General features: G+C 37.4%; 1 protein-coding gene across 1 annotated transcript in view; it reads right to left on the minus strand.

Annotated features, from left to right (window-relative positions):
* LOC106090645 (kinesin-associated protein 3) overlaps positions 1–22,552 on the minus strand; it is a 196,406-nt gene extending 173,854 nt beyond the window's left edge. Inside the window, exons 1-2 of the mRNA XM_059367753.1 lie at positions 21,994–22,552; positions 16,674–16,791 (exon numbers count right to left, since the gene is read on the minus strand). Of these exons, the coding sequence (XP_059223736.1) occupies positions 16,674–16,791; positions 21,994–22,472 (597 nt within the window). The 5' untranslated portion in view covers positions 22,473–22,552. The remainder of the gene's footprint in view (positions 1–16,673; positions 16,792–21,993) is intronic.
* Between the last annotated feature and the right edge of the window lie 906 nt (positions 22,553–23,458).

Raw genomic sequence — 23,458 nt, forward strand, 5'->3', positions numbered from 1 at the left:
CAGTGAATTGTATTAAGACTTTCGACATCTTTCTTCAGTTTGGCCCAGGTCGGTTCAGATTTGGATATAGCTGCCATATAGCCATTTATTGTCCGATTTCGCCAAAATTTGGAACAATGTTCACCAGATTATGACGAAAGTTGGTTTACATATATTCCCAAGGTGGTGGGTATACAAAGTTCGGCCCGGCCGAACTTAACGCCTTTTTACTTGTTTATTTTTATTTTATTTTATTGTTTATTTTCAAAATTAAACATTTTTGACAAATCTCTAGCGGCTACCCTTTGTGTTTCAATGTAACGATCACCATCAACCAGTTCGATCATTATCGCTATAATAACGTGTTTGTTATCTTTTGTCTTTAGCATAATACAAGTGTATTTTGTTTAAACAAAAAAAAACCTTATAGACAAAAAAAAACTAAACAAAAATAAATAATAATACTTAAAATATAACTACAAGTGCTAAGTAAACATTGAGTTGAGTTAGCATAACTTAGCACCTCGGTGTATGGCATGTTGTTGGTCTTTTGCCGACTGCAGGTACTTGGATTTGAAGTGGACATTGGGTTGACTGATCTCAACTGATAATAATAGTCTGCTAGAAAACTGCAAGTGCCTCGTTAGTAAGGAAATACTTATGGCCTAACTTATCGAAAAGTTTAAGCACAAAGAAACTTAAAATCACGATTTTGAGTGTTATTTTGCAAAAAAAATCGCAAACAAAAAATTCATCGTTAATAAGTCTGTAAACATCTTTTTAGCACGAGCTGCTTTAAGTTTCGCTAAATTGTTGCCTTGAAAAAAAAACCCTCACACCATATGAGCCGATGAGAGGATGTTAATTAATGGTGCAATTGTAAAAAAAGAACAAACACAATCACATAGCTGTATAAATTGATGTGAGTGAAGATAAATTCCGAATTTAACTAGTGGAGACACAAACCACTGACTTAACAGTCCTCTGTTACTGCCATTAGCAGAGCACTGTTAAGGAACTTTGTAGGCAATTAATTAATAAAAAAAGGATTTGTTCATAAAAAGGAAATTTCAAAACACAAAAAAACCAAAAAAAGATCTAGAAAATAATAAGGTGATCGAACATTAAAATTTAGTTCCCTCAATAACCACAAGACGTACTAACAAGATAAAGAAGATTGTAAAATTGATTGATCCACTGTGCACAAATGGGAAATAGTAAGGCGATGAGACCGGTCTCAAATGAGAGCTAGGGAAGCCTAGTTTCTTATACATATGCACATATTTTCCAAATAATCGTCTAACTATCGAATTTTTCAAAAAAACTTGAAAAAAAATCGCTACAAGACCTCAAAAATCTATTTTGCGTGAACCACTGTGCAAAAATGGAAAAAGTTGATACTTTGAAACCGGTGTCAAACGACAGCTTATGAAGTCTAGTTTCTAATCCAAAACGGCCTATATTCCAAATAATCGTCTAACTATCGAAATTTTCAAAAAAACTTGAAAAAAATCGCTACAAGACCTCAAAAATCTATTTTGTGTGAACCACTGTGCAAAAATGGAAAAAGTTGATACTTTGAAACCGGTGTCAAACGACAGCTTATGAAGTCTAGTTTCTAATCCAAAAGGGCCTATATTCCAAATAATCGTCTAACTATAGAATTTTTCAAAAAAACTTGAAAAAAATCGCTACAAGATCTCAAAAATCTATTTTGCGTCAACCACTGTGCAAAAATGGAAAAAGTTGATACTTTGAAACCGGTGTCAAACGACAGCTTATGAAGTCTAGTTTCTAATCCAAAACGGCCTATATTCCAAATAATCGTCTAACTATTGAATTTTTCAAAAAAAACTTGAAAAAAATCGCTACAAGACCTCAAACATCTATTTTGTGTGAACCACTGTGCAAAAATGGAAAAAGTTGATACTTTGAAACCGGTGTCAAACGACAGCTTATGAAGTCTAGTTTCTAATCCAAAAGGGCCTATATTCCAAATAATCGTCTAACTATCGAATTTTTCAAAAAAAACTAGAAAAAAATCGCTACAAGACCTCAAAAATCTATTTTGCGTCAACCACTGTGCAAAAATGGAAAAAGTTGAAACTTTGAAACCGGTGTCAAACGACAGCTTATGAAGTCTAGTTTCTAATCCAAAAGGGCCTATGTTCCAAATAATCGTCTAACTATCGAATTTTTGAGAAAAACTTGAAAAAATCGCTACAAGACCTAAAAAATCTACTTTGTGCGAACCACTGTGCAAAAATGGAAAAAGTTGATACTTTGAAACCGGTGTCAAACGACAGCTTATGAAGTCTAGTTTCTAATCCAAAAGGGCCCATATTCCAAATAATCGTCTAACTATCGAATTTTTGAGAAAAACTTGAAAAAATCGATACAAGACCTCAAAAATCTATTTTGTGTGAACCACTGTGCAAAAATGGAAAAAGTTGATACTTTGAAACCGGTGTCAAACGACAGCTTATGAAGTCTAGTTTCTAATCCAAAAGGGCCTATAATCCAAATAATCGTCTAACTATCGAATTTTTCAAAAAAACTAGAAAAAAAATCGCTACAAGACCTCAAAAATCTATTTTGCGTCAACCACTGTGCAAAAATGGAAAAAGTTGATACTTTGAAACCGGTGTCAAACGACAGCTTATGAAGTCTAGTTTCTAATCCAAAAGGGCCTATATTCCAAATAATCGTCTAACTATCGAATTTTTCAAAAAAAAAATTGAATTAAATTAATTATTATACATTTGTGGATTAATATACGCACTCTTTTCAACCTAACCTGCTTCTGAGTTTCTGAGCTGTATGTTTTTTTTTGTTATTTTAGAAAAGACAATTTACAACTTTTTGGAATACCTCAATTTACCTTAATATATTTATGCGAACTATTATGACAATTCATGTAGGTTTTTTCAATGCATTGAATTTTTACATCGTAAATATTTAATTGGTTTTGTACCTTTTTAACATAAAATTTCCTAGCCTGGGTTTTCAAAAGCAATGAAAGGTTTTGAATCCTTTTGCATTTTTTGAATGAAAAGGTATTTAATTGGTTTTGTACCGCTGAGTAATTTGACCCATTTGCAAATATTTTGATCATGTGTGGTGAAGGATTCCAAACACGTGTATTGAGTTTTTACATCAGCAGGTTTAATACTTTTTATCGTGAAATTTCCCTGCCTGCATTTTTTAATGAGGTGGTATGTTAGTAATGTTTTTACCTATGTACGCGACTTGACTCAAATTTTGCAAAAATTTTGATCTTATTGGATTCTACCTGGCATTGAATGTTATTTTTTCCTATCTTTAAAATTACATTTCGGTTTCGATTACCCTTTTCAATTTCTAATCTGTGTTTGATCAACAAAGCGAACAGTTGTAATTTGCAAAAAAGTTAAAAATCTTGCTATACATACAAATTCTGAAAAGTCTTGTAGCGATTTTTAAAATTTTTTTTTTGAAAAATTCGATAGTTAGACGATTATTTGGAATATAGGCCCTTTTGGATTAGAAACTAGACTTCATAAGCTGTCGTTTGACACCGGTTTCAAAGTATCAACTTTTTCCATTTTTGCACAGTGGTTCGCACAAAGTAGATTTTTTAGGTCTTGTAGCGATTTTTTTCAAGTTTTTTTGAAAAATTCTATAGTTAGACGATTATTTGGAATATAGGCCCTTTTGGATTAGAAACTAGACTTCATAAGCTGTCGTTTGACACCAGTTTCAAAGTATCAACTTTTTCCATTTTTGCACAGTGGTTCGCACAAAATAGATTTTTGAGGTCTTGTAGCGATTTTTTTTCTAGTTTTTTTGAAAAATTCGATAGTTAGACGATTATTTGGATTATAGGCCCTTTTGGATTAGAAACTAGACTTCATAAGCTGTCGTTTGACACCGGTTTCAAAGTATCAACTTTTTCCATTTTTGCACAGTGGTTCACACAAAATAGATTTTTGAGGTCTTGTATCGATTTTTTCAAGTTTTTCTCAAAAATTCGATAGTTAGACGATTATTTGGAATATGGGCCCTTTTGGATTAGAAACTAGACTTCATAAGCTGTCGTTTGACACCGGTTTCAAAGTTTCAACTTTTTCCATTTTTGCACAGTGGTTGACGCAAAATAGATTTTTGAGGTCTTGTAGCGATTTTTTTCTAGTTTTTTTTGAAAAATTCGATAGTTAGACGATTATTTGGAATATAGGCCCTTTTGGATTAGAAACTAGACTTCATAAGCTGTCGTTTGACACCGGTTTCAAAGTATCAACTTTTTCCATTTTTGCACAGTGGTTCACACAAAATAGATGTTTGAGGTCTTGTAGCGATTTTTTTCAAGTTTTTTTTGAAAAATTCAATAGTTAGACGATTATTTGGAATATAGGCCGTTTTGGATTAGAAACTAGACTTCATAAGCTGTCGTTTGACACCGGTTTCAAAGTATCAACTTTTTCCATTTTTGCACAGTGGTTGACGCAAAATAGATTTTTGAGGTCTTGTAGCGATTTTTTTCTAGTTTTTTTTGAAAAATTCGATAGTTAGACGATTATTTGGAATATAGGCCCTTTTGGATTAGAAACTAGACTTCATAAGCTGTCGTTTGACACCGGTTTCAAAGTATCAACTTTTTCCATTTTTGCACAGTGGTTCACACAAAATAGATGTTTGAGGTCTTGTAGCGATTTTTTTCAAGTTTTTTTTGAAAAATTCAATAGTTAGACGATTATTTGGAATATAGGCCGTTTTGGATTAGAAACTAGACTTCATAAGCTGTCGTTTGACACCGGTTTCAAAGTATCAACTTTTTCCATTTTTGCACAGTGGTTGACGCAAAATAGATTTTTGAGGTCTTGTAGCGATTTTTTTCTAGTTTTTTTTGAAAAATTCGATAGTTAGACGATTATTTGGAATATAGGCCCTTTTGGATTAGAAACTAGACTTCATAAGCTGTCGTTTGACACCGGTTTCAAAGTATCAACTTTTTCCATTTTTGCACAGTGGTTCGCACAAAGTAGATTTTTTAGGTCTTGTAGCGATTTTTTTCAAGTTTTTTTGAAAAATTCTATAGTTAGACGATTATTTGGAATATAGGCCCTTTTGGATTAGAAACTAGACTTCATAAGCTGTCGTTTGACACCAGTTTCAAAGTATCAACTTTTTCCATTTTTGCACAGTGGTTCGCACAAAATAGATTTTTGAGGTCTTGTAGCGATTTTTTTTCTAGTTTTTTTGAAAAATTCGATAGTTAGACGATTATTTGGATTATAGGCCCTTTTGGATTAGAAACTAGACTTCATAAGCTGTCGTTTGACACCGGTTTCAAAGTATCAACTTTTTCCATTTTTGCACAGTGGTTCACACAAAATAGATTTTTGAGGTCTTGTATCGATTTTTTCAAGTTTTTCTCAAAAATTCGATAGTTAGACGATTATTTGGAATATGGGCCCTTTTGGATTAGAAACTAGACTTCATAAGCTGTCGTTTGACACCGGTTTCAAAGTATCAACTTTTTCCATTTTTGCACAGTGGTTCGCACAAAGTAGATTTTTTAGGTCTTGTAGCGATTTTTTCAAGTTTTTCTCAAAAATTCGATAGTTAGACGATTATTTGGAACATAGGCCCTTTTGGATTAGAAACTAGACTTCATAAGCTGTCGTTTGACACCGGTTTCAAAGTTTCAACTTTTTCCATTTTTGCACAGTGGTTGACGCAAAATAGATTTTTGAGGTCTTGTAGCGATTTTTTTCTAGTTTTTTTTGAAAAATTCGATAGTTAGACGATTATTTGGAATATAGGCCCTTTTGGATTAGAAACTAGACTTCATAAGCTGTCGTTTGACACCGGTTTCAAAGTATCAACTTTTTCCATTTTTGCACAGTGGTTGACGCAAAATAGATTTTTGAGGTCTTGTGGCGATTTTTTTCTAGTTTTTTTTGAAAAATTCGATAGTTAGACGATTATTTGGAATATAGGCCCTTTTGGATTAGAAACTAGACTTCATAAGCTGTCGTTTGACACCGGTTTCAAAGTATCAACTTTTTCCATTTTTGCACAGTGGTGCGCACAAAGTAGATTTTTTAGGTCTTGTAGCGATTTTTTCAAGTTTTTCTCAAAAATTCGATAGTTAGACGATTATTTGGAACATAGGCCCTTTTGGATTAGAAACTAGACTTCATAAGCTGTCGTTTGACACCGGTTTCAAAGTATCAACTTTTTCCATTTTTGCACAGTGGTTGACGCAAAATAGATTTTTGAGATCTTGTAGCGATTTTTTTCAAGTTTTTTTGAAAAATTCTATAGTTAGACGATTATTTGGAATATAGGCCCTTTTGGATTAGAAACTAGACTTCATAAGCTGTCGTTTGACACCAGTTTCAAAGTATCAACTTTTTCCATTTTTGCACAGTGGTTCGCACAAAGTAGATTTTTTAGGTCTTGTAGCGATTTTTTTTCAAGTTTTTTTGAAAAATTCGATAGTTAAACGATTATTTGGAAAATATGTGCATATGTATAAGAAACTAGGCTTCCCTAGCTCTCATTTGAGACCGGTCTCATCGCCTTACTATTTTCCATTTGTGCACAGTGGATCAATCAATTTTACAATCTTCTTTATCTTGTTAGTACGTCTTGCGGTTATTGAGGGAACTAAATTTTAATGTTGGATCACCTTATTATTTTCTAGATCTTTTTTTGGTTTTTTGTGTTTTGAAATTTCCTTTTATGAACAAATCCTTTTTTTTATTAATTATTTGCCTACAAAGTTCCTTAACAGTGCTCTGCTAATGGCAGTAACAGAGGACTGTTAAGTCAGTGGTTTGTGTCTCCACTAGTTAAATTCGGAATTTATCTTCACTCACATTACTCCCAAATTACTTTCATTTGATTTCCATATAGCGATGGTAGGCTAATGTGGCCATTTGGGGGGTTTTTGGGAGTGGGGGAAACCACCAATTACATGGACTTCTTTTTTTCTATGCCATATTCGAAATCTTATCCCTAGTACCTTTCATTTGAGTCCCATATTGACATGCACGTCTAATATGTCTGTTTGGGGGGAGTTTTTGGGTTGGGGTGGCCCGCTGAGTACTCAGACTCAAATTTTAGTACCATATTCATATTGTACTCTCCAATGTCTTTCATTTGATACCCATATTGTTCAGGGTGGTGTTTTTGAGGTAAGGGGGAGGGTGCGTCCCCCTTCAGATATCGAAAAATTATATAGCCTATGTTTTCTTACAGACCAACCATACAATCTGTGAAAATTTCGAGAAAATCGCTTCTGATTGGTGATTGGTTAATAAGCCCATTTGGGAGGGGGGGGGGGGGGGGGTGTGACCCCCCATATTATCGACTAGGCCAGATTTGTGCTCTATTTCCAAGGACCTTTAATTTGAGGCCCATATAACTATGATCGGTAAATTTGGAATTAGGAATTTGTTTTGGTGGAAGGGCGGCCCCTCCAATCACTTGGTCACACATTTGGATATCAGATTCATTTTGTACTCTCAAATACCTTTCATTTGAGCCGCATATTGTTTTGATTGATTTATATATCCATTTGTGGGCTTTGGGGGTGGGGCGGTCCCCTTAACCAACCCACCCCACTTTTGGATACTACATTTTTGTTTTTAGATTACTATAAGAGTACAAACAAAATTTTGCTTTAATGATACCCCACATATCCGAAAATTAGCGTAAGGGCGAGGCCCCTCTCACTCGCTCCTCCTTCACAAAAAAAAAAAATAAGTGCCATATATACCTGAGTACCATCCTGCTGTACAGACAAAAGAAGGAAAAGATTGTGTGCTGAGGATATCGAAAGCACATTTTTGCCAGCTGCTAGTGTCCGACGATGGCGGCGTAGAGGATACCGCAGCACCAGTCCCTGATGATGCTAAGTTGTCCAAGTAGCAATGACCCGATTGAAGAACGACAAGGCAGCAGGAGCCGATGGGTTGTCCGCTGAACTACGTAGATCCGGAGGCGGCACGCCGATATGGCGCTCGTCTGCGCGATCTAACCAGAAGAACGCATACCCGATGATTGGAATCTCATCATACTATGTCCGCTAAACCAGAAAAGAGACAAGACGGATTGTGCCAACTACAGAGAAATGAATCTCCTTCCACAACGCATACAAGATACTTTCGAGCGAACAGTGTGAAAGTTTAAAACCTAAAGTTAATTAGATAATTGGGCCCTAATTGGGCGGCTTTAGACCTGGTAAATCCACCATAGACCAGATATTCACACTGCACTAAATCCTGGGAAAGAGCCGAGAAGGACAGCTACACTCTTATTGACAACAAGGCTGCTTTTAACAGCCCTATACGTTCAAATGTATTTTAAGTCATGTCTGAGTTTGGTATTCCTGTTAAACCGATACGATTTTGCAGGATGACGCTTGCTGATACACGTTCCTCAGTAAGAATAGAAAATAATCTCTCCGAACCATTCAATACCAAACGAGGTTTCAGACAAGGAGACAGATTGGCAGTGCTTGGAGTGTTTGAGAGAGAGATTCTTCGCCAAATTTATGGAGCAGTTTGCATAAATAGAGAGTAGACAACAGACGAAGATTACACTATACAAGACACTAATACCATCCGTGTTGTTATATGCTTCCAAGCCAGGGGTACTTGTGAAAGCAGACGAGGCAGTGTTTGGAGTGTTTGAGAGAGAGAGATTCTTCGTCAAATTTATGGACCAGTTTGCATAAATGGAGAGTATCGGCGTCACATGAACCACGAACTCTATGAGCTGTATGACGACGTTAGCATTGTTAAATGTATCAAAATGCAACGTTTGCGTTGGCTAGGTCATGTTCTCAGAATGAATGAAGAAGCTCCAACGTAGAAGTCTTTTGAAGGCGATCACGATGGTACATGCAAACCAGGACGACCAAAAGCCCGATGGAAAAATCAAGTGGTGACAGGCATCTCGAAACTTGATGGTTTAGAAGAAGGCCAATAGATCGAGGCAATTGGAACTCTACTCAAAGTTTGGGTAATGGGACAACTTTTCTGTTATAGCCCATTTAAGTAATGTACCAAAGAGTAGGCCAAGGCCATTACACTTCCTACGAGAGTTACCTAGAAATCCAGTTCAAATCTAAAGAGTCAAAATTTTTTATATAGCACATTAACAAGGACACACGGACAGAAATACGGACATAGCTTAGTCAAATCAAAAAGTGATTCAGAGTCGATTGGTGTACTTATCAATGGGTCTATCTCTCCTCGCTCTGGGTGTTACAAACAAATGCACTAAGTTATAATAGTCTGTAACATAGTGGTGGTGTGTATGAATATACTTTTCCACATTCTATGGTGGTAGATTTTGGCTCGAAAAGGACGTCTCGTATATAACCTCAACTTGAGAACACATTCAACAAATATCACTGCGGATACTACATCTTATACAAATATAAAGTAGTATAAGAGATTCCTATTCAAAGCAAACCGTTATGAGATAACCTTGAGACAAAGTCAAGGAAAGCCACTGCTAAACAGTGCCATAATTTAGCAGATTGTTGATATGGATATAGACCTCATAGTTGCATCACTTCAAAACATGTTCTTTTTTTACTTTTTATTTCATAATTTATCATAATCACAATTTTTCGCTTCAACGTTTTGCGATTATGACATTCTTTAAAGTTTGCAGCAAATTCATTGCCTTATCGTTGTAGACATCTTTATAGCCTTAAGCAAATTGGTCCCATTCAAATTCCAATCTTTGAAATTATCATCACAAACAACGAATATTTGTTTTTGGTGAGTCACAATTGAATTTTTTAGCCAAAGTTCTGATATGATGCGACAAATTAATCTGGCTGGCGCCTTTAAGGACTCCCACTGACAATTACTTTACAATGTTTATCATGTTGTGTCATCACACCCTCTAGAATGGCCAATTAATGAATTTAAACAAAGTTAGTGATTAATTTAAATGATTCCGAGAATAAATTGCAGAAAAATAATCCGAAGGGAAATGTGGGATCCACAAAGGTTGGAGTAATCTATATAATTGGTTGCCCAATAAGTAATTGCGGATTTTTCATATAGTCGGCGTTGACAAATTTTTTCACAGCTTGTGACTCTGTAATTGCATTCTTTCTTCTGTCAGTTATCAGCTGTTACTTTTAGCTTGCTTTAGAAAAAAAGTGTAAAAGTGATGATAATTTCAAAGATTGGAAAATGGGACTAATTTGCTTAAGGCTATAAAGATGTCTACAACGATAAGGCAATGAATTTGCTGCAAACTTTAAAGAATGTCATAATCGCAAAACGTTGAAGCGAAAAATTGTGATTATGATAAATTATAATATAAAAGTATATTCGATTAAAGTTCATTCTAAGTTTTATTAAAAATGCATTTACTTTCTTTTAATAAATCCGCAATTACTTTTTGGGCAACCCAATATATAAAAGAGTTGAGTCCAGCCCAAACGGCTGAAGCTAGAACCATGAAATTTTGCACGAATATTGGTCTTGGGCCACAGCCACGGATTAAGGCTGGATTTGTTGATATCCGTACGAGAAGGTACTAACAACTACCATACGGTACGAAATGGTACATATTTGCCCAGCGCGATCGAAAAGGTTTAGAATAATTTTCTTGAAGAGCGTCGAAAATCGGTTTGTATGGGAGCTATATCAGGTTATAGACCGATTATGACCGTACTTGACACAGTTGTTGGAAGTCATAACAAGATACTACATGTAAAATTTCAGCCAAATCAGATGAAAATTACTGTTTCCAGGGGCTCAAAAATCAAATCGGTAGATCGGTTTATATAGGTTTATATATCTTAATCTGAACCGGTATGGTCCATTTGCAATCCCCAACGATCTACATCGAAATTGAAATTTTGCACAACTGCTTTCTATTAGTGCAGGTCGGTGGGGATTGTAAATGGGCCAAATCGGTCCATGTTTTGATATATATATATATCTTGGGTCTTGACTTCTTGAGCCTCTAGAGAGCACAATTCTCATCCGATTTTACTGAAATTTTGCACGTAGTGTTTTGGTATCACTTCCAACAACTGTGTTGAGTATGATTCAAATCGGTTCATGATTTGGTATAGCTGTCACATAAACCGATCTTGGATCTTGACTTCTTGAGCCAATAGAGCAAGCAATTCTCATCCGATCTGGGATCTTAACTTCTCGAGCGTCTAGAGGGCGCAATTCTAGTCCGATTTGACTGAAATTTTGCACATGGTGTTTTTGCATCACTTCGAACAACAGCGCTAAGTATGATCCAAATCGGTTCATGTTTTGGTATAGCTGTCATATAAACCGATCTTGGATCTTGACTTCTTGACCCCCTAGAGGGCGTAATTCTTATCCGATTTGGCTGAAATTTCGCATGAGATGTTTTGTTATGACTTCCAATAACAGTGCTAAGTATGGCGCAAATCGGTACATAACCTGATATAGCAGTCATTTAAATCGATCTGGGATCTTGACTTCTTGAGCCTCCAGAGGGCGCTATTCACATCCGATTTGGAAGAAATTTTGTACAACGGCTTTTCTCATGATCTTCAACATACGTGTCTAATATGGTCTGAACCGATCAACAGCTTGATACAGCTCCCATATAAACCGATCTCCCGATTTTGCTTCTTGAGCCTCTACAAGACGTAATTCTTATTCGGATAAGAATTGCGCCGTGTAGAGCTGAACTGAAATATTACGCAATGACTTCTACAATGTTCAGCATTAATTTATGGTCCGTATCGGACTATAACTTGATATAGCTCCAATAGCACAACAGTTCTTATTTAATATTCTTTGATTGCCTAAAAAGAGATACCGCGCATAGAACTCGACAAATGCGATCCATGGTGGAGGGCATATAAGATTCAGCCCGGCCGAACTTAGCACGCTCTTACTTGTTTTTGTTTTTATTATAAAAGCATATTGTTATAGCATATAAAAAAAATGTTCCAATTTAAAAAAAAAATCCTCTCGGAGTCCAGTAAAAATTGCTCGACTCCGTAGCACTGCCTCTTAGGCCAATTTAAAGAGTTGCTAGACTTGGCGAGCCCACTGACGAGGCGTCAACATAAGAATCCATTACTGAGGTATACAATGTAAACCGTCCCCACAGTCATTCTTTAAGGCTATTTAATTTTTGTGACGATTTAATGGGCAACATTTTCCATTTCACAAAAACAAATTAAATAGCCCTCTAATTTCGACAGAGTCCGCTAGGGTATGCCTAAACCATCATCTCATTATTATTCATCACTCAGCCATAGGAGAAAAGTAAGAGCAAAAGGGCGAAATGGCAGCAGCAGGAGAAGAACCTATTTTCAAAATAAATGCGATATGTCTGTCAATATCATTAAAATGACGAATCATCATACCAATTCCAAAAAAAAAAGAAATTGTTACGAAAAAAGCGGGCGGCATAAACGAAATAAAAGGCGAAAATTGTTTACAAAAGCGCTTTCGCCGAACCAAAAACAAAAAAAAAACGAAAAGAAAAGAAAAACGCAGAAAAGGAATCATTTCACACAGTGGCCATTAGTAATTTCCACGAGAATAACCAAAGATATATTGCTGTTGATGTTTTAGTGTAGCTACTGGCCAATTGAGGGTGGTTGTTAATGTTATTGGCCATGGTCATTCTGAAGGGGATGAATTAGGAGAAGGCTCGCCGAAAGGGTCTCAAAAACAAAACAAATGAACATTTCACAAACAGTACAGAAACAAAAACAACAAGGAAGATGTTGACATTTTAGATGAGATGAGAGGAAGAGCGATAGGGAGAGTAAGAGTATTTGCAATCTATTAAATGAAGAAATTTCTCAGCAAAAGAGAATACAATCGAAAGATATGGTAACGCTTACACTTTGGTGCCTATTTTACAACTTTTTGAAACAAAAAAGGCAAAGTGAGAACTATGTTTTATTCTGAACCAATTTTGATGGACCTCGCCGGATATTTTCAGATAGATTATTATCAAATTTCGAGCAAATATGTTCAAACTGTTATAACTACGGTTGACAAATGACAACATTTTTGCACATTACCCAAAATCTGAAGTACATATAGATGGGAGCTATATCTAAATCTGAACCGATTTCAAGCGAACTTCTTACTTATTGTGGTAGTTGTCCAGAAAAGCGTTGTGCAAAATTTTGGCAAGATTGGTCGATAAATGCTCTTGCTGTGACTCTGGTAGTGAAAATCGGGGGATATACATATATGGCAGCTATATATATATCTGAACCGATTTCTATGAAATTCACCAGTAATATTAAGAGGCATAAGGCTATGCTTCCTGCCAAATTTCGAGAGAATTGGTTAACAAATGAGCACTTTATTGCAATATTTCTCAAAATCGGACAAACATATATATGGGAGCTATATCTAAACCTGAACCGATTTCGACCAAACTTCTTAGATATTGTGGTAGTTGTCCAGAAAAGCGTTGTGTAAAATTTTGGCAAGATTGGTCGATAAATGCGCTTGCAGTGGCTCTAGAAGTGAAAATCGGGCGATATATATATATGGCAGCTATATCTAAATCTGAACCGACTTCTATGAAATTCACCAGCAATGTTGAGAGTCAAGAGAAAATTCTTCCTACCAAATTTCCAGAGAATCGGTAAACAAATGAGAATTTTATTACATTATTACTGCAAATCGGACGACCATAAATATGGGAGCTATATCTAAATCTGAACCGATTTTTTCCAAATTGCAATAGACTTCGTCTCAAGGCCGAAAAATATGCCTGTACCAAATTTGAAGATGATCGGATGAAAATTGCGGCCTGTAGTTTGAACACGAATTAACATGGACAGACGGACATACAGACGGTATATGTCCGTCGATCGCCAGAGAAAGTGTTTCTGAGGCGATCGATATCCTTATCAATGGGTCTATCTCTCTTGCTTCTGGATGTTAGAAACAAATCCACTTTGTTATAATAACCTGTACCAAAGTGGTGGTATGGGGTATAACAGGTAAAAACGTGCTAAGATCCGAATCTTGGGAATTCTGTTAAAATATGGGAGCTATATCTAGTTATAGACCGAATTGGACCATACTTGGAGCAGATGTCGAGAGTCATAACAGAACACTACATGCAATATTTCAGCCAAATCGGATAAAAATAGCGGCTTGTAAGGGCTCAAGATGTCAAATCGGGAGATCGGTTTATTTGGGAGCTATATCAGTTTCTTGAACGATTTGGACCGTACTTGGCACAGTTGTTGGAAGTCATAACAGAATACTATGTGCAGCCAAATCGGACAAAAGTTGTGGCTTCCATGGGCTCAAAAAGTAAAATCGAGAGAAGGGTTTATATGGAAATTATATCCAAATCTGAACCGATATGGCCCAGTTCCAACGAGTTACATCAATATAAAGTATCTGTACAAAATTTCAAGGAGTCCACCGTAGCGCAGAGGTTAGCATGTCCGCCTATGACGCTGAACGCCTGGGTTCGAATCCTGGCGAGACGATCAGAAAACAAACTTTCAGCGGTGGTTTTTCCCTCCTAATGCTGGCAACATTTGTGAGGTAATATACCATATAAAACTTCTATCCAAAAAGGTGTCGCTCTGCGGCACGCCGTTCGGACTCGGCTATAAAAAGGAGGCCCCTTATCATTGCGCTTAAACTTGAATCGGACTGTACTCATTGATAGGTGAGAAGTTTGCCCCTGTTCCTTAGTGTAATGTTCATGGGCAAAATTTGCAATTGCAAAATTTCAAGACAGACGGATGGTGGGACGGACATGGCTAGTTCGAATCAGAATTTCAAGACGATCAAGAATATATGTTATATATGTTACAAGCGGAATGACTAGATTAGTATATCCCCATCCTATGGTTGCCCAAAAAGTAATTGCGGATTTTTCATATAGTCGGCGTTGACAAATTCTTTCACAGCTTGTGACTCTGTAATTGCATTCTTTCTTCTGTCAGTTATCAGCTGTTACTTTTAGCTTGCTTTAGAAAAAAAGTGGAAAAAAAGTATATTTGATTAAAGTTCATTCTAAGTTTTATTAAAACTGGATTTACTTTCTTTTAAAAAATCCGCAATTACTTTTTGGGCAACCCATACTTTGTAAGGACTACATGCGCGTTTGAAGTTTTTCTGGGGGAGCGCCTCACCCCATATACTATAGGAAAGCTGACACAAAGTGTTTCCAATTCGAACGTCCACATTTCTATACCCACCACAGAAATATTCATTTTCGACCCTATCTTATATATAAAAATCAATTTGTGTTTGTTTGTAGGTTTGTTTGTTTGTGTGTTCCTTATAGGCTCAGAAACGGCTGAACCGATTTTCTTCAAAATTTTCACAGATTGTGCATAATGATCCCGTGGTGAAAATAGGGTACTAAATTTTTTGATATCTGAAGGGGGCGGACCCTCCCCCTGACCCTAATTATCAGGAACGCCAAATCTCGGAGATGGATGGTGCGATTTAAGCGAAATTGTGTGTGCTCTCATAAAGTATCCTAAAAATAAAAATTTGGTATACAAATTTCGGATGGGGTACCTAGGGGGTACGCCCCACCCTAAAACCTACCAAACATATATTTAGACCATTCACGACAATATGGGACTCAAATGAAAGGTATTTAGGATAAGAAAACGTATCTGATATCCAATTGTCGGACCAAGTGCTAGGGGGACCACCCCAAGCCCCAAAACACCCCTAAATCGGCCATATTTACCGACCATGGCACAGTAGTTAATTGTCAACCCATCAAACCATCATTAAAATTTCAGCCAAATCGGATAATAATTGCGCCATCTAGCGGCCCAAGAAATCAAGATCCGATATCAGTTTATAAAGGAGCTATATCAGGTTATGAACCGATTGGAGCCATACTTGGCACAGTAGTTAATTGTTAAACCATCATCAAAATTTCAGCCAAATCGGATAACAATTGCGCCCTCTAGCGGCTAAAGAAATACAGATCCAAGATTGGTTTATAAAGGAGCTTTATCAGGTTATGAACCGATTCGAGCATACTTGGTAGTTATTGAAAGTCAAAATAAACCAAAATTCCAGTCAAAACGAATAAGAATTGCTCCCTCTAGAGGCTCAAGAAGTCAAAATTCGATATCGGTTTATGTAGCAGCTGTACCCAAACATGGACCGATTTGGCCTATTTACAACCCCAACCGACCTGCACTAATAAAAAGTATTTATGCAAAATTTCAGGCACCTAGCTTTACTCCTTCGAAAGATGGCGTGAAGTCAAGACCCAAGATCGGTTTATATGGCAGCTATATCAAACAAAGTTAAACATATTTTTTATTTAAACATTGTTAAATTAAAATTGTTAAAAAAAATATTAAAAAAATTTTGTCAAAAAATTAAAATGTTGTAAATCTCTTTAAATTAAGCTATTTCAGCAAATTAAAAAAAAAATTCAAGGAAATTTCTAAATTTAGATTTTTCCAAAAAAAATTGCAAATTCAAAGCCTTTAGGACAAAGTGTAGGGATTAGTTAGTTTGTTGTATGCATTTCATAGAGGTTCTTGCGCATTTTATTCGAGGTAAATACATCCTACAAAAGTACCACCTTTGAAGCCCTCACACCTAACGATTTCTGATTCAGATTTGAGCCTCTACTCTTTTTCCCCATCTTCCAATGATTATTTCAAAGAAAATATGCAATAAGGACTTGGTACTTACCTTTTTTTCTTCCAGCATAGGATTATTGGGATCTCCAAAGACTGTGGCTTCCAGCTGATAATTGACAATCAAAGCCTTGTCTGTTGGATGGGGTTCAATGCTGCCACCTTTCCAACGTCTAGTTTTTTTTTTGTGATGTTTTAGCGGTAACGGTAACGAAGGTGGTAAGGTGGTAGTTGTGGTGGTGTTGACGGCGGCAGGTTTTTGTTGGTTGACGTGGTGGTCATTGTTGTCATTTTTTTGTTGTTGTCGTTTTGGTGATGTTGTTTTCAAAACAGGAGGAAGCAATTTATTTTTCCATAAACAAAAAAAACGCAAAAATTAAAAACAAACACCAAGGAGTTGTCGTTCGTCGTCAGTTGCACATGACAACCGTTGCACGAGGGGGAGGGCAATGTGTTAAAACAAATATTAACAACAACACGATGTGGAGAGCAATCAAAAGAAAGGATAAAAGAGAAAGACAATAAATGAGAGAGACGCATTTTTTTGTGTGAGAGAGAGAGAGAGTGGATTTTGGATTTTAGCAACATAACGGTGGTAAGAAAACACAAAGAGACCACAATTTCTTACACTCAAACACTTGCTGGCTTAGCTTTGTCTGTTTGCTTGCCAAAATCTTTTTTGTGGTTTTTTTGCTTTTATTTTCATAATTTACGTCATTTTTCTAAAAGGGAATATTTCGTATTTCTTTGATTTTTTTTTATTTAAAATCACTTGGTAGAATGCGAATGCCATTCTACCGTTATGTTTTGTTGTTTTCATTTTTGTATGTTTGGTTAGATGAAGAATTTTCTTTTCATTTGCTTGTATGAGTAATCACTTGTTTCATATATGCAAACACACACAGGCATTTTACACTTGCGAGGGATGAGGGATTGTTGAAACAGTGTTGCCAGTTATTGGATTTTAATTTGGCACTTGATTTGAAGAGAAAGGCAGGATATTTATAAAAATCTGACGCAAAGATTCTTTCGTCCGTTTTTCCCCACGAGCACCACAATGAGGAGTAAAGTCGAACTTTGAAGTTATGCTCAATGATAATAGCCCTCGATATAGGAGTAACGAAATAAGAAGATTTTTGTTTTTGAGCCCTGGTTCTGCAGAGTTTAACAGCACCATTAGCATCATCATTCGGTGTCAGCGAGGTACAACCAAGCATGTTTGACGAAAACGAGGACGATCCAGGAGATAAAGCTGACTGGAACCTTCATACAGTTTGTACAGTTGTCACGGATTCAGTGATTCGTAAGGATCGCACAAGAAGTGACCTAACTTGTGGTTATTTGTGCCCCAGATTATAAACCACATATGCGTCACCTAATGTTCGACTTTAATCGCTTGACACTACAAATACAAATTTTGCCCATGAACATTCTACTAAGGAACAGGGGGCAAAATTTCTCACATATCAATGAGTGCAGTCCGATTCAAGTTTAAGCGCAGTGATAAGGGGGCTCTCATTTATAGCCGAGACCGAACGGCGTGCCGCAGTGCGACACCTCTTTGGAGAGAAGTTTTACATGGCATAGTACCTCATAATTGTTGCCAGCATTAGGAGGGGAAAACAACCGCTGAAAATTTTTTTCTTGTGGTCTCGCCAGGATTCGAACCCAGGCGTTCAGCGTCAAAGGCGGACATGCTAACCTTTCCGGTACGGTGGCCTCCACTTGACACTAGGAGACTTCAAAACTACTAACGAGTTATAGCTTTCTCTCCTAGATAACGACCAGACTGGATTGGCTATGGCAGATCAGACAGATAGCTCCGCATTTTGTCAATCAATCTACTGTCAAGTTACTCTCACATATAAGGGATGATAGGACTTCAGTCACATTTGACGACATATCAGTGACTGATCGAAGAGATGAACAACCATGGATGAAGTAACAAATGATATCCGATTAAGGTTCTGGGCCCTGACGGTACCTCTACACTGATTCTGAAGAACATGGAGGAACTGTGAGCCGAGTATTGGAAACTTTTATACATAGTTACAAGTTTCTGGAAAATTAGCAGAGTGATCTCGCTACTGGAGCTCGGTTAAAAGGGTTCGAGAAAAAAAAACCGTGCAGACCAATAACCTTCTCTCGTCAGTAGCTAAGACTCTGTAGACATTTCTCTTCAAAGTTTTTTTTTTTGCAATTCTTCGGGCCTCGGATGAGATCCTAAGTCGAGAGCGGCTACCCTGTCAGACTGTCATGATTTATGTGGCCACCAAAGGATGGCGGGGATCTAGGCGGCTGATGGGCTGATCACGTTTGGATCGCGGGTGAAATCTGCATGTACTACGGCAATGGTGAACCCCCTCTGTGCTGGCTGTTTGTAATAGTGGATGCTTATTACGGCGCATGGACTGGCACGGAGGACTGCAGAGTCGCCAAGGCTCTGCGGCCGAGGTTCTCGGGAATGAGGACTTCGATTGTTCTAGAGCCGAGATAGTGCGACCATGGTTTGTTGGTAGGAGTTTTGACGGGCTATGGCAATATCAGTTCGCTGACTTGGCGAAGGGCTTGGGACGAGAAGGATTTCAACAGGGTCTGTGATGATGAGAAGGAAGTAGAGATGGTCGGGCATCTGCTGTGTCAATGCCCCTCGGTGTAGGGGAGAAGGCGTAGAATTATCGATGAACTTCTATTTTCTTCTCTAAGCTCCTTACAGTTGACCCTTTATTCTGGACTTTTTAAAGGGCCTGAGGATGCTGATGGTGCAGAACGCTAATCGGTCGGCTTTTCGTTTCTCTCTCTTTTTCTCTTCCTCCCTACCATAATTTGTCTGTCTCTTTTCATTTCATTTATGGACTTCTAAAAGGGCCTGAAGATGGTGGTGGTGCATATCGGTAGTCGGTGAGATATTTTGGATCTTTAGGCCGGCTTTTCGTTTCTCCATCTCTTTTTCTCTTTGTCTTCAGGTGCAAGTGCGTATCTATGTGTCGAAGTAATTCCTCCCTACCATCATCTTTCCCTCTCTCTTCATTTCAGTTCTTTCTAGGACGAACACAATGGACGAAAGACGAAAATTGCGCCCTCTCAGTGTGGGGTCGCATATTTTTGTTTAATTTTGCAAAAATTTTAACTTTGCCGATTGTATCGATAAGAAAAATATCAATCGACATTCGGACAAAAAATAAAATATCGATAGTGCCATCGATGTTTTACCAGCCCTACGTCTGACCCTGACTCTAAGTCGCAGCATTAAACCGGAGTTGGAGAGCGTTTCGGAGTTGGGCCAATCGTACTCAAATCCAAAACGAACTCGGGCTCGGGATCGACTCCGCAGCTTTGGATTCAACATAGCCTAAATTAGGCGCAGCTCTTCCTGAGCCTTGTTGGAAAATTATCTTAGGCAGACACTTTTCTCATATCATTGAATGCTGTCTGATTCAAGTTAAGCTCAATTAAAGGGGACCAATTATTTATAGCTGAGTCTGAACGGCATGCCGCGTAGCGACAGGTCTTCGTGAAGAAATTTATTGTGATGTTAAGGTGCTCGGCGTCATAGCAGAACATGCTATCCGCTGCGCCAAAATAGCCTCCATGACCATGAGCATAGATTTCGAAAATTGCATATCGCAATGACTGTTTTGGACGTTATTGGTTCACATTTTAACCGAAATCTCAACAAGGCAAGCTGTGCCATTGGACACTCAAAGGTTTACGACCAGGTCAGCCAAAGAATGTTGATTTCCTGCACTGTTTAACCTCTACCTATTCTCTATTTCAGACCCTCCAGATGGCATCGAGATCGTATGATAAGCGAATGATTGTACGATTATGGTTTCAGGCCTCCAGGTGGATGACATCTGCGATGAGTTAGCCGTCAAATATGACTTCAAGTCGAGTTTGTATATTTTGCCGGTTTTTGCCGAGAAAAATTGTAAGGTATCCGCCACAAAATCTTTAACCACATTGTCCACTACATGGCCAGTAGAAGTTAATCCGAACTTAATGTAAGAGGAATCCATTACGAGCACCAATTATACCAAAATACTTGTTAAGTGGCGTCTGGTGGAATTTTCATCATCTAAACCGAAAGATTCAGCGCTATAAAAGCGAGACTCTAGACAAAACAGCTTATTGGGGGGTTTTAATAGATATCACGACGATATGGTGAACAGCTACCAAGTAAATGCCGTTCTTGGAGACCATCCGCCGCCCATAGTAGCTCCACCTGTTACCATCCCCTGACAAACCAGAGTAGTCCTCAATTGATTCAGGGCTAGGATTGATACCGCCAATCCTACGCATGGTACGTCCTGAAAAGTCCCTAACCAAGAACGAAATACATCCCACCGTGGTTGGTCGTTATCATCATTAAGATCGCGTCGAAAGAGAAATAAACAAAAACCATGAAATGAATTCTCTTCGCCCCAGCAGGCGGAAAAAACTTTGAAACCTCCACATCAAAGGGGATAGAAAAGTCCCTTACCAAGGGCGAAATGAATACCACCGTCGTTGGTTTGTGGTAATCTCTGGCTTTCTTTTTTTCCATGGAAAAAATATTCGCTCATTGGGCTCGTATCGAAGGAGAAATAAACAAAAATTTGTTGCTACTTATTTTTTTTTTACAATGTTTGCCACAAACCACACTTTTCGGCAAATTTGTTATCAGTGTCTTGGTATATAAAATAAGATTTCCAAATATCTAGATTTTAAGTTTTACTGCCTTTACAGCAACATTTTTCATTTTACTTTGTTCTATTATTTCCAAATGTAACACATTCTCTATGATTTTTGCGAAATTTCTCCTCTTTGGGCATTTTTGCCGTTGTGTTTTTTTTTAATCTGCATGTGGCAACACTGCCCATTCGCCACTCATTTGTATATTCCTGTGTGTGTGTGTGTGGGTGTTTTGGGTGGCTGGTGGATGTTTAGTCGGCTGGCTGACTGCGTGCGCGGAAAATCGAAAAGAAAGAACTCTTCTTCTTCATCGTTTGTATACCAACAAAAAACATAACGTCAAGGGAAAAATGGGAAAATCAATAAGACTGGTTGGTGACTAGCAACGCAAACTGGGCAATGACGAAAAACACACAAAAATAACAATTTTCACATATTTCTTATGGAAAATACTAAAATTTTTCTTTATTTCAAAAATCATTTCTTAAAGCAAAAATATTTGGTTTTAATTTTTTTAAAATCATTTTCACAATACACTTGTTTTCAAGCCGGTTGAATTGAGCAAATAAGGGGTGAAATTTGCACAGAAAATTCTTGAGTGATTTTAATTTTCCTTATAGGTACAATTTTCACTAAAATTTTTCTTTTATTTATGGCAGAAACTTTTCTTTTTTTTGTGGAAAATATCACTTTGAACTCACTTTTTAATGAATTTTGCATCATCGGAGGTTTGCATGACTTTTGAATTGATTTTTAAAGGAATTTTCGATAAATTCCGTTGACGTTGACTATTGAAACAATTTTCACGGCGATATGATGATGACAATAAAGGCGAAGACGACGATGACAACGACGACAACGACGACGACGACGACGAAGAGAATGAAGTTGAAAGGCGACGCTGGGTTTTAAAGTTGCCCGACAACGATGACGAACACGGGGAGGACGATTTAAAGCAATGAGAAGAGGACAATTTGGAATGTTCTAATGTGGTTGTTGGTGTTGTTGTTGTTGTTGTGGTTGGCGTTTCGTATCGTTGCAAAAATTCACGCGTTGTTATTAGGGTCTCACAGAAATCGCGTATGATGGCATTTAAAATGTAACACAAATAATGCAGCAGAAATATGAAGAGTGCTATGCCCGCAACTACTTGAAAGAGAAGTAGCAGCACAACTGGCATACGACACGCGAAAACTCAGATGCAAGCCAACGGACGATATGTGTCTGTGTTCTCTCTTAGCTGCTCGCTCTACTCCTGCTGCTGCTTGCCTCTTGGTTTTTGGGGTTTTTGTTTTTCTTATAATTTTCTCGTTGTGTTTTTATATATTTTTTTCAGCTTTTCACTTCGTAGTAACCGTTAGTTGGGTTTTGTTTTTTGGTTTTTCATTGAACATGGCGTTTTTGTTTTGTTTATACCTTAATAACACACACACACTTAAAAAATTCGCGACAACAATTGTTAGCAGACGACAGAGAAAAAACAGCGTACAACAAAAGTTTCCTTTCCTAACACCATGGAAGGAAATCAACTCTTTAGGTATTTTCAATTGTTAGGCTAAAGGGCTATGGTAAAAACCTAAACAAAATTTTGCAATGGCGGCGAAAAATGATTATGGGCCTTTTTTGTCCCCCTTTTGAATAAAGTTAATGCATCTCCGTTTCCGCGTTTCACAATTTAGCTCGTTCAACTCGCCCCGACTTAGCGTTTCCGTTCGATTTTCAGTTACATTTATTACCCGCTACCACTAAATAACGGCCTCTTCTCCAGACGACGGTTTGTAACGTTCTAAATGCTCATAGTGTCTATTGAGACGACACCAGACGACTATAGCAGCAGACAACAACAGCGACTTCGTTCTGCTCCCATCATCCATCTCCATTGGTTTATTTTGCAGTGGGGCTTTGCTTGTGTGTGTGTGTGAGTGTGTTAGTTTGTATACATGTGCTTGAATTTAGCGTTTTGCTCTCTGTTGTGGTTATTTTCTGATTAGACATTGCCATTTGACATTCGTAGTGTCAAGATTTTTGCGTCGCTGCTTTCGTTGGCAAATGTGTTTTGAGAGGGTTTCTTTTTAATCGCTCCATTCGTTTATTTTGTTGTTTGTTTTGATTATGTTCATTTATTGATGGTCTTACTTTACAGTTGTTTTATCGCAACATTTGTTA

The sequence above is a fragment of the Stomoxys calcitrans genome, chromosome 4, assembly GCF_963082655.1.
Source record: "Stomoxys calcitrans chromosome 4, idStoCalc2.1, whole genome shotgun sequence".
NCBI lineage: Eukaryota > Metazoa > Arthropoda > Insecta > Diptera > Muscidae > Stomoxys > Stomoxys calcitrans.